A 12,255-nucleotide genomic window follows, 5' to 3' on the forward strand; every position below is an offset into this window, starting at 1 on the left:
GTCAATATTATGGTTCCTTTTTTTTACTATTTTGTTGGACTTCCGTATTTTGCATTTTGCATCATACTATATAATCAGTGTTTCATTCTACTTTTAGCTCTTATATTATGTCTTGTTACTGAGTTTAAATTTGTTAATAGAATATGAATTTGGGGGCACATTCTCTCTCCCTCTGCCCCTCTCCCCTCACTCTCTCCTCTCTCAAATAAATAAAATCTTAAGAATATGAATATGACAAATTTTTAAGTTTTTGGAATCTGATTCTCTTCTGCAAAGAAAAAGTGAAACAGAATTATAGAAAAATAAAATTTGGGAGCACCTGGGTGGCTCAGTCATTAAGCATCTGCCTTCAGCTCAGGTCATGATCCCAGGGTCCTGGGATCGAGCCCCGCATCGGACTCCCTGCTCAGCGGGGAGCCTGCTTCTCCCTCTCCCACTCCCCCTGCTTGTGTTCCCTCTCTCGCTGTGTCTCTCCGTCAAATAAATAAAAAAAAAAATAAAAAAAAAAAAAAGAAAAAGAAAATTTGTAACTAAAATTTATTTTAAGTAGTAATTTCAGAAAACTTTTTTCAAAAAAGAACCTTAGTGACACCCAGTCAATTCTTTTATCTTTTGTAAGAGCCACATTGAGGCTTAGTGAATCGGTATTTGGCTCAGCTTGCTAGCTAGTTAGTTGCAAAAGCTAGAGCATGGAAGTTGGTTTCCCTGACCTGGCAAAAGCATTCTTATTATAGCACACAATTTTCTACCTCCCATTTCCTGGTCACTTAAACTTTTGCAGTAATTAAAACCAAATTACCTTATTTTAAATTTCCCCTTCACTCTATGCTTCTTCTCACTCTGCAAACTAGTCTGGAAGCAGAAGGGCCAAATAAAATTACATATTAAAAAAAAAATAGAAACTAACCAGTTATAAATACCAACAAAATGGGAAAGACGATTTCCATTTTTATAAACTAAGAACTGTTTTCAACAATTTTTCACTTTAATGCATACTTTTACATAAAACATGGATTCATTAGTTATGCTTCATGAATATTCTTAAATAATTATTACTTTGTCTATTTGTCACCTTTGTTTTACCCTTTGCATATGCAATGAAAACAACCAGGTTTAAACATTAATATATGTTAGTGTGATTTCTTTTTTTTTTTTAAGATTTTATTTATTTATTTGACAGAGAGACAGAGAGAGCACAAGCAAGGGGGAGCGGCAGAGGGAGGAGCAGACTCACCACTGAGCAGTGAGCCCAATGTGGGGCTCGATTCCAGGACCCTGGGATCATGACCTGAGCCGAAGGCAGATGCTTAATCAACTGAGCCACCCAGGCGCCCCTGTTAGTGTGATTTCTATGTTAAGATTACAAAAGTCATATGTACAGAAATATATTTGTATTTTAGCTGACATTTTATTTCTTTAAGGGCAAAATAACATAGGAAGGTGTTTTAGATTCTTAAATATTGAAGCATGAAACACTGATCCAAATAGGACCACCATTTACAGATCTTTACAGGTCAAATATACCAATGTTTACATAAAGTATTTAATTTACCAAAAACTTCAAAGGTAATTATAGTGAAAGAAGGTAAAATGTATGAAATAAGCTATTCCAAAGACAATACATATATAGTTGTAGTTCTTGGAATTAGATAGAGGGATAAACCAATAATATACTTGGATTTTTGTTTTGTCTTAAAAATTATTTACATCTGGTCCTATCTCAACCTTTAGAAAATTCTCATTTTCTATTGATATATACAGCTGTAGCAACTACTCAATTGTCTCTATCAGAAACAACAAGTTTTAAGTATTCATTTCATATTTTCTTGGTAACCACTGCTTTTATTACTCAATTGTAATGAATAGGCACTTGGGACCTTAATATTGAAATTTCACTATCCTCATATATATGTGTTAAATTGGTGTAAATGAATTCAGTGATTCTGTGATGAGTCTTTTGCTTATGTAAAAATGTCCTTTGATTCGTATCAATAATAAAATCATTAAGGAATTTGGGATTCAAATCCCTTACCAGAAATGTGTACATTTCAGGACATTTGCACATATGTAGGCTAAATATAATATCAATAGAAATATAATAGAAATAGAAATATAATATAAATAATATAAATATGAGCTTGGCTCATATTTAAATACAGTTTTTATTTTGTGAATCTTCAGAATATAAAAATAATTGTTTCCATTCCCACTTAAATTAAGTTCTACTCTTTCCCTTTTTTGACAGGTTTTTTACAAAGATATTCTAAAATGTAAGTGCATCTAGATTGGTAAAGCTTGTAGAGAAGATAGTAGTTGCTTTTCAGGCACAGTTGTCTCATTCTATTATATTTGTTTGCAAAATATTTGTTCTAAAGATTTTTATTGAGAGAGTGAGAGAGAGCATGAGAGGGGGGAGGGTCAGAGGGAGAAGCAGACTCCCCGCTGAGGAGGGAGCCCGATGAGGGACTCTATCCCGGGACTCCAGGATCATGACCTGAGCCGAAGGCAGTCGCTCAACCAACTGAGCCACTCAGATGCCCTGCAAAATATTTTAATGAATGATATCTGATATATGCATATGCTCAATGTACCTCCTTACCTTGAATCCAGGGCTAAATTAGAGTTCTGGTTCTTCTTTTGGATTGTATTGGAGTTGAAGTTGGGATTATATTGCTTTTGCTTTCTCTCTGATCTTGCATTACTTCTTCCCATGAGAACTCTAAAATTATCTCTCAAAGGGACAATGAGGAGCAATGGGAAAAACATCTTATCCTTTATGACAATAACCTCTCAGTCTGTGGTTTTCGAACTGTGGGTTACAGCCTGTTAATCAGTCCTGAAATCAATTTAGTGGGTGATGTCCAGCATCTGTATTAATAAAATTGTGTAAGAAAAAATATCAGAATGCCTCAGAAGTAATAGAGCTAAATATTTTTCTGTTAAACTTTTGTTTCACCGTATGTGTGGACGGGGGATGGGGGTGCATGTGTGTGTGCACTACACCGTATAAAAACTGTGGATTAATTTAGGTGTTGTGATCAGAAAACTGTAGTCTAATCACAAAGTTATAGTGAATATATTACTCTGGCCACAAGAAACACATTCATAAAAACATACTGGAATTTTCTTACAATTTGTTCAAAGTAGGCACCAACACACCATAAATAAAAATTAGGATACCCAGTCACTCCATCCTCACTGTCAGACTGTTTATGGATGACTGTGTGAAATTCCTGGCCCAATGAGGACACCATGACTATGGAAACTACATAGCGTACTGAGCTAGCAAACTCTGTAGGAGAGAGGAGAGTGCAGGTGTGATCCAGCCACGGAATTCCTCATCTCGGGAACCCTCTAAGCACCTCTTAGTGCAGACTTCTAACATCACGTGTTCACCAAGTGTTGTTTTGTTGTTGTTTTTTTTCCTCCTGAGCTGAATCAGGCTTGTTCCATGAGTAAGAAGGCATATGGGAAAATTACATACTTTTTAAAAACAAATCCCCACTCTTGTAAAACTTTGTCATTGTTTACTTGCTCTGTGTCTCCTAACAGTTGTCCCTCATATCATATATTCATTTCTAAGAAGCCTTTTTGAACAAATTAGAAAACAGGGTGTGGCACTCATCACACTTTTGTCTGAAAAACAGAAATCACTGTGTTCATTCCATACAACTTTTGCCTAGAATGCATATTTTATATATATATATATGTATATATATATATCCACCTTCCTTTTGTCATTAATACTCTTTCTCATCATTTTCTAACTTCCATTAACTGCTGCAGAGGACAGGGATCATCTTTTAATTCATTTTTTTTAAAGATTTTATTTATTTATTTGACAGAGACACAGCGAGAAAGGGAACACAAGCAGGGGGAGTGGGAGAGGGAGAAGCAGGCTCCCCGCTGACCAGGGAGCCCGATGCGGGACTCGATCCCAGGACCCTGCTACCACGACCTGAGCCGAAGGAAGATGCTTAACCGACTGAGCCACCCAGGCGTCCCCATCTTTTAACTCACTTCTTAAAGCATTTTGGACAGTTAAAAATGCTTGTAATGAAATTCTAGTAGGAAGAGAAAAATGACACCATTCTATCTCAAAATCATATATTTCATTTCCCCCAAATTATGTTTTTTCGTATTTTTTCTAAGTAGGATTTTATATACCTATATGTTCCTAAATGAGTTTTCTTTCAGACACTTGCACAAATGTGACCTGTAAAAGTGAATACATTGTCCTTTTGCCTTTTTGCTGCCTCCCTCCAAAATCCCTGTTATGCTCCCCTCTTTGGAAGGCCAAAATAGCAATGCCCTTGAGTGTTTCTCCCCTGGGAGTTTTTTGCATTTCTTTCTGTGGAAGTCTAGAGAGACAAATGTCCCCTTAATGACTTGGCTGCCTGTGCAGTCTCTGTCACTGGCGTCCATGGCCTTCTCTTATACAAAAACAGATCCCATTACACTGCCCATCTTGAGAAGTGCCCCTTCTGCTGGGGTTTGGAATGCTCCTGGGGACAGTGCAGAGGCCAGTGACCTGCATCCTTAGTCAGAGGCATGTTTGACATTCATCCCAGGCTATATTTTCACTTGGGGATGGACTTTAGGTATTCTGTGAAACATCTTCCTACCTATCCTCTATCCACACTAGACTCTCCCTTCCTGTCCCTACCTCTGTACCCCATCTTCTGTCTCCTGGCCTCCCTTGTACGTCTGCCCCCCAAATCCCTGAGGCTCTCTGTCGGCAGCTGGCATGGCACCAGACATTTCTAATCTACTTTCTCTCTTAATACCCTGCCTATTCTGCTTTATGGTCTAGACCTGAAAAATAGATCTGGGACAATCTGGTAACATATAGTGGGGTGTCCTTTTCAGGTATATTATTTTCATTTTTACAGATATCCTTCTGGAGATGGAACATTGGTGGAATTTTGAGTAATCTGGTGGTACATGATAGAGGTTTTAATCAAAAGCTGCCTTCTGTCTTTCATTTTTTCTTCATTTAATGGTTCCCACAAATATTTTTTCTGTGATTCTCAATTAATCCCATGTGAATGTCTACCTTTTCATCCTTTGCTTAAAACCAGGGTTCCTGTATATTTGTAAACTAATAGAATTATTCTCCTATTACATTTGGAGCAAGCAGGAAAAACTTGCCAATTTAGATGACCAAGTAGTTGAGATTAAAAATTTTTAAAAAGTAAACAACCAGTTTGACTTGGTTCTTGTGATGTATCATGATAGACAACATTTATGCAGTGCTTACTATAAGCCAGATACTTTATTAATATCATTTTATTTAGCACTTAGAGCAACCATGAGAGGTATGTCATATTACTATATCCATAGTACGGATGAGTAGACCAAGACCATAGAGCTTATCAATAGATTGATACAGTTAAGAGTGGTAAAGTCAAGTTTTGACATAGATGATCTGTCAAACTATTGTGTTCCTTAAAAGCAATCAAGTCAGTTAAAGGTGAGAGCATGCAACATTTTTTTTTTTTTTTTAGTTTGCAGATGCACACCAGCTTTGAAAATGAGCACTCACCAAATCATGAATCTGACTTTATTCCAAAGGGTAGTATATGACTTCAACTTCTCCTTTCTCTTTCTTTCCTGATTGAACTGTTGGAGAGTGATATAGAATGCTGATTTCTCTTTCTTTCCTTCCTTTTTTTTTTTTTTTAATCTTCCTTTTTTTCTTTTCTTTACTAAACTGTTGAAGGCTGATAAACACTCTTGGTTGGCCACCCACTTTGGTTTTTGCTCCCCTGGGAAGGATAAGTAAGGCACCTGAGGACCTGAAAGAAGAATCGGAGCTGTCTGCCCTCAAGGAGTGTACCCTTAGTCAGATGAAAGGGAGCAAGTGTGCTTTTTGGAGCATGTTGCACTCCATAAAGACCCGTGTGTTCTCTTGTCTCTGCGACAGGTACCATTTCTGTCAACACCCTGCGCACACCCTACACGGCGCCTGGCGAGAGCGAGATTCTGGACCTGGATGATGAGCTGTACCTGGGGGGCTTGCCGGAGAACAAGGCTGGCCTCATTTTCCCCACCGAGGTGTGGACTGCCCTGCTCAACTACGGCTACGTGGGCTGCATTAGAGATTTGTTCATCGACGGCCAGAGCAAAGATATCCGGCAAATGGCTGAAATTCAAAGTACTGCTGGAGTGAAGCCCTCCTGCTCAAGGGAAACAGCAAAACCGTGCCTTAGCAACCCTTGCAAAAACAATGGCATGTGCAGGGATGGGTGGAACAGATATGTCTGTGATTGTTCCGGAACAGGCTACCTTGGCAGGTCCTGTGAGAGAGGTAGGATTCCAAAACCCAAGCAGCTGACTCCCCTGAGACGAAAACGTGTATTAAATGTTGACCTCAGACCTTGAACTGACCCTGGGAGCATAATGCGTGCTCTGCTGAGGTAAACGCCTGCGGGACTAACAGCCACGCCAGGCACACTACTGATGAGCCCTCCATGATTTTCAGAGGGGCTGATTCTGGGAAGACACAGAGTTTGAAGTATATTGCAGGAAGAAATATTTGAGTCTCCCATATCTTCTAGAGTATGGGCCTAAGACGTATGAGCGATAGCAACCGCTGTCTCTTTTGCCCAGTTTTTAATTTCAGGACCCTAGAAAGTAAAGAAGGTATGAATTAGAGATATTTATGGCATCCAGTGCTAATATCCATGGCCGGAAAAAGAGCATGTGAGGCAACTTCCCTAACACTATGGCGTGAGACTTAAGTTAGCCTGTTCACTTCACTTCGGTCCCCTTCCCCAAGTTTGAAATTTAGAAAGTAAGATGACTTTCAGGCATCTGATTTACACCGGCAGTTTCAGAAGTGCACCCTAATTTCAAAGACACTTACCTTTGCCTAGGATCTGAGTGATCACAGAGGATGTATATCCCTCTATTGTATTAAGGCTCGGTGTGTCTGCTGAGCCTCTGAGTAGCTGCCTCCCTTTCTTCTCTAGTAGGAAGCACAGCCACATTTCTTTTTTCTTTTCCTCTCCCATTAGAAGGAGAAGAATAAGGATTAGAGGAAGAATGAAGAGTGAAGACAAACCACCGTTTGTCTGCAGACTAAAGGGGGAAGAGCAGAGAAACAAAGTCCTCCCGTCGACCTAAGATGTCAGATAAATGCTTTAGTCACCATACCCATTGCCACTCATTTTCAACAATGGAACCAAAACATCAGTATGGAAAACTATCGATGAGTTGTTCCATTATCCTCTTATGCTTCAAATAACCTTGGTGCGTTAGACATTTAGCCTGAAAGCACCTGGCACCTATTGTTTATAAACCATGTACATTTAGTCTTCTTCCCCCCTTTCCATCCTGAAATAGCTTAATTTGTTTAAGCTCACACTACCTAGAGAACAAAAACAGTGATTTTCTAGAATCCAAAGTTGAGATGTGACTTCGGTTATTTGTCTTAATAAAGAGGTCCGGCTTATCAGTTCTATTATTAACATTAATCAACATAAAAATAATAATAATAGTTTAATAATCTAATAGTGATCTTAAATTACCAACCAAAACCCTGCCACTGTTCTGCACTATACAGCTGGCTAAGTCAATAGATGGGTAAGTATTTTAATCACCTAGATTCATTCATTCTCCTAGTACCGAACTGCAATTCCTATCAATTATCATTAGAGGCTAGCTGTTTCTGTGTAGTTTCACTTGTAAGGTGTATATGCTCTGTGAATTCCCTCTTCTCATTTCCCCCTCTAATTTCAGTTCATTTGTTTCAATAGTTTGGTCTTTAGAAACTGGCAAAAGGGGCCAACAACAACCACCAAAAAGGCAACCAAGTTTGTAAGGTATATTACAAGTTAGACAAAATGGGAGATTCGCAGACCTGTAGGATTTAAGCTGCTGTTTTCTCTTTAATCACTCAGAGAGCTGCTGGTTAGTCGGATGCCTCCTGCTTATGTGAAGCTACAAAAGGATGTAACCCAACTGTCTCAGATTACAAAAGCCTTCGGTTAAATATGCGTGGTGTACCACCCTGTGGCAAGATCCTGTTACTACATATGGCAGAAATAAAAATAGAAATAGTCAAGCTTCCTGAGCCAGAATGAGGGAAAGGGAAAATTTATATTTTGCAATAATTAGAAGGAGGGGTGGCAAGCATATGTAGATTTACAAATGAGAATTTAATAGCAAGCTTCATCACTGGGATTCGGCATACATTTTCCTCTGACAGGTGGCTAGAAATTTCTGCAGATTTCTTTGTCTCCAGGTTGGTTGTGTGTTGAGGAAAAAAAATGGTCATTTTTGTGTGATTTTTGTTTCCGGACTACCGAGCATATTGTTAGAAGTCTTTGTTTTTCAGAATTAATTTTCTTGCTCACATTATGGTATCTCCTGAGAACAGTGGTGATGTGGGATGCTTGTCATGCTCAATACCACAGAATTTGGCTTCTGTCCAGTTTCCAGCTATGCCCTAGTTCAGTCAACATAAGATCTGCCCAACCCTTGGGGTTTCCAATTCAAAAGAAAGAGCTTTGACTGTCGTTCTTCTCCAGATACACTCTGATCACATAAGACTGTTAATCACCTAAGAGTTGGTTGACAACTTCTGAAATTAAAAAAAATGAATGTACTAATAGTCTCTATCTTACTATTACTGAGCAATAATTGGTAATTTATAAAGATTATTATTCATAGTAATTAAAAAGTGTGTTCAAGTCCTTGGATAATGCAGCCTGAGGAATAATATCGCAGTCACATTACTATAGAAAATTTTTACTCTGCATTAAGTAAGCAAAGGAATTTAGAAGAGAGAACAGAGTATTTGCTGACTTAGGCGACTAGGAAAATAGTATTTTATGTGTATCGATCCCATAAGGAAGAGTAATATAGAAATAATGTGCAATTGAATATAAATTAAATTCAGCATTTTCCTTCCCACTTTATTTTTAATAAAGCTGAGAATTTGTGGAGACTTACTTGGCCTTGTAGAAATTATTCTTGGTCATGTGTATATGTTGTAATCAGAGGTCTGCTTTATACTTGTTTGTTAAAACTCTAACAGATGGAGGGACAGATGTCAGAGCAATATAATTTGGCTCCCTGTCTGATTTTCATCGTTGCGCACAATATGACTGCCTTTCGGCAAAAGTGAGCACAGGTGTACCCTTTAGACGGCAAGAAGGAATAATACAGAAAAGCAAATTTATCGAACTTAATGACAAGGGGGAAGGAGATGCAGGAGACAAAGCTGAAACTTTTTTCTCCCCCTCTGGGAAGTATTGTATTGGAACTAGCCTTTTAAAGTACTCTTTTGTGTTCTAAGTGGTAAAATAATTTTACTAATGTGAAAGGATGCTGCCAAATAGCATAACCTTCAAATGTCAGAGTGTTGTTTACCATTTATTTGGCAACTCTAGACTCCAACCCTGTACATTTTCCATTTCTTGTCTAATTAAACATTAACTCTAATTATGAGGAGTCATTTAGGTGTTCATTTGTCATTTATCAACAAGTTATTTTCACATTGAGAATTATTTAAAATGTACTCAAGTTTTATTACTTTACTATGTTATTTCATTCCTGCAGTTTTTTGGAGAATGTTACAGGCTAATGATTCTGATTATTTTTCTACTTTGTATTGTATTTCATACTATGTTTATGATCCATTGTCAGTCATCTCTGTTTCTGAAAGGATATTCCCCCTCCTTAGTTTTTAATCAAATTAAGCTGCATTTTATAGAAGATTGTAAAATCATTTTTACAATGTGATTATTGAATAATAGACACTAGATTTATAGACTAAATAAATAAAAGAAACAACTAACAACATTTCAGTTCTTTTATCAATATGATACCAAAGAACTGAGCAACTGATAATGACTTTTAAATGTTTATTCAGGTGTTTGTTGCTTTATAGATATGGACCATGATTAGCTACAGTTTAGGCAAAGAAATACTAAGGATCGAGTCTCCTTCAAGATTATACAAGAAACACGTTTTTTCTAGAGTTCACCATAGCTTTACAATCATGTTTTAATTATTTTTTTAATTAATTTATTTATTTGAGAGAGAGCGAGCATGGGTGCAGGGTGCAGGAGGAGCAGAGGGAGAAGGAAAGAAAGAGAATGTCAAGCAGACTCCCTGCTGATCATGGAGCCCGACATGGGGCTCAATCTCACAACCTTGAGATCATGACCTGAGCCGAAATCAAGAGTCAAGCACTTATCTGACTGAGCAACCCAGGGGGCCCTTAATTATTTTTTGAGTAAACTACTACTAGCTTTTCTTTTAGGAAACTTACCTAATAAAAATATGTGGTACAGTATAGAACCACTATATTTTAAAAGGATCATATTTTATTTTCTCAAAGTCAGGTCAGTGCCTAGCCACAGGACTGGTATTTTGATAAATGGACATGTTTCCTAGTCTGTCTGTGGCACATTGTGTCCTTCAAAGTAGACTTCAGCAAATATTTTGTTCACCTACTTTACCAAAATTGGATTCCACTTAACAATAGGCAGAGTAAATACTTAACTTCTTTAGTGAGCATTTATGTAAGCTTGATATCCAAACTGAAATAAGCTTTTCATATATCTTCAGTATCAGATACAATCATCAATTCAGTTAAGTATGTACTGAGACTCTTCTACGTGCCTGGCCCTTTATAGGGCACGCAGCTGCTGCTAGAACAATGCATAGGAGAGCCTAACCCCTGCCCTCAAGACACTTATATTCTAAAGGGTGAAGCAGAAAACAATATGCAAACAAATAAAATGTAATTGTGAAAAAAAAATGAGTAAGTAGATATGGAATAACTGGAAGATGGATCAATGGGGTGCTTGGAGCAGACATCCTGAAGTCACATTTGACCGGAGACCTGAATGCCAAAGGAACCAGCCATGTAGAGGTTTAGAGTTAAGCCTGTTAAGACAGAGGGGTCCACAAGGGCAAGTACTTGAATGAGAGGTGAAATCAGTGTGGCTGGAGTTAACTAAACAAGTAGTGGAGATGCTGAAAGCTGAGGCCATTGAGAAGGGCTGGCGCCAGAGCCCAGAGAACCTTATAGGTAAAAAAGGAGTACAGCTTTTATTCTAACTGCAGTGGAAAACTATTGGTGGGAGGTGGGGAGACATAATTTAAGCAATGTAGGGATATAATCTGCTTTACTTCTTTAAAAGTTTAGCTTGGCTGCTGTGTATAGGAAGAAAGAGTAGAAATGGGGAAACTGCTGAGGGAGCTATGATGGTAGTCTAGGTGGGAGATTAAAGCAGAGTCAGAGATACTTTAGTGATCAGTGTAAGATGTGATCAATTCAGGAAATGGATTGGAATTAGAGCCTACAAGACTTGTAGACTTGCACGTAGATTGGGCATTGTGGAGAGTTTAAGAGAAAAATCAGAAAAGCTAAGTTCTGAACAAAGGGATTATGCCATTTACTAACATAGAGAACATCAGTGAAGGAGCATGCTGAGTTGGTTCATTTGGAGGGGGCCTATAGTATTCAAATCAGAAATGTTAATTGGGCAATGGATGAAGGAGCTCAGGAGGGAAGTCAGGCTGTTAATAAATATTAGGGGGATTTGACCAAGATCCCTTAAGTCAAGGGGTAGATGAAAGAGAAGAGCCCCATGAAGGGAGACCTGGAAGGAACCTTCCATTCTTTATCGTTCCGGATGTGCATTCAGTCCCATGATGACAACAACTAATGATTAAAGTCTGTCAGAAGCAATATTAGACTTTCCTGGCTTTGAAAGACAAACTTGCAAAACCACAACTCCAGAATATAGTCCTAATAATAAGCAACTGTATCACAGTTGCAATTAGTAAAGCTAATTGTTGTGCCATGTAAGTGGGCAAGATAATGAGAATTTCCCAATTTAATTCCAGGTAGTTTTTCTTTTATTAAATGGTATTCTGAGTTGTTAGAACCAATGAGAGAGCAGAATTACTCATACTTGTTTTGCAACGTTCCACCACCATATGGTGTTTAACATTAAAGGGTTCTATTTCTTACAGCAGGCAGTCTGTGATCAACAGTTTCTGCTGTCCTCTTCTTTGTGTGTTTAATACAGTATTAAGCAACTTCTCTCTTAAAGCAGTCCATTTTGGTTTAGTACCACACAGCCAGCCACACAAGCTCTGCAGACCCACACCCATGTTTATCCAATATTACCAAGGTGTATAGTTATTGACTTTTTGGTGATAGCTTCACATTTTCAGAACACCAGGGTAGTGCTTAGAGGAGATGATTTCAGTTATTCCTCACCTGTAAAT

At 38.1% G+C, this 12,255-nt stretch overlaps 1 protein-coding gene across 18 annotated transcripts in view; it reads left to right on the forward strand.

The window, feature by feature from the left end:
- NRXN1 (neurexin 1) overlaps nt 1-12,255 on the forward strand; it is a 1,133,502-nt gene that overhangs the window by 513,236 nt on the left and 608,011 nt on the right. For all 18 annotated transcript variants that reach the window (XM_073897720.1, XM_025868729.2, XM_073897726.1 and 15 more), the window contains one exon: nt 5,927-6,310. In XM_073897720.1, coding sequence (XP_073753821.1) covers nt 5,927-6,310 — 384 coding nt within the window. The remainder of the gene's footprint in view (nt 1-5,926; nt 6,311-12,255) is intronic.

This window comes from Callorhinus ursinus, unplaced genomic scaffold, assembly GCF_003265705.2.
Source record: "Callorhinus ursinus isolate GAN/ISIS: 27379988/994484 unplaced genomic scaffold, GSC_fseal_2.0 scaffold10, whole genome shotgun sequence".
Taxonomy (NCBI): Eukaryota; Metazoa; Chordata; class Mammalia; order Carnivora; family Otariidae; genus Callorhinus; species Callorhinus ursinus.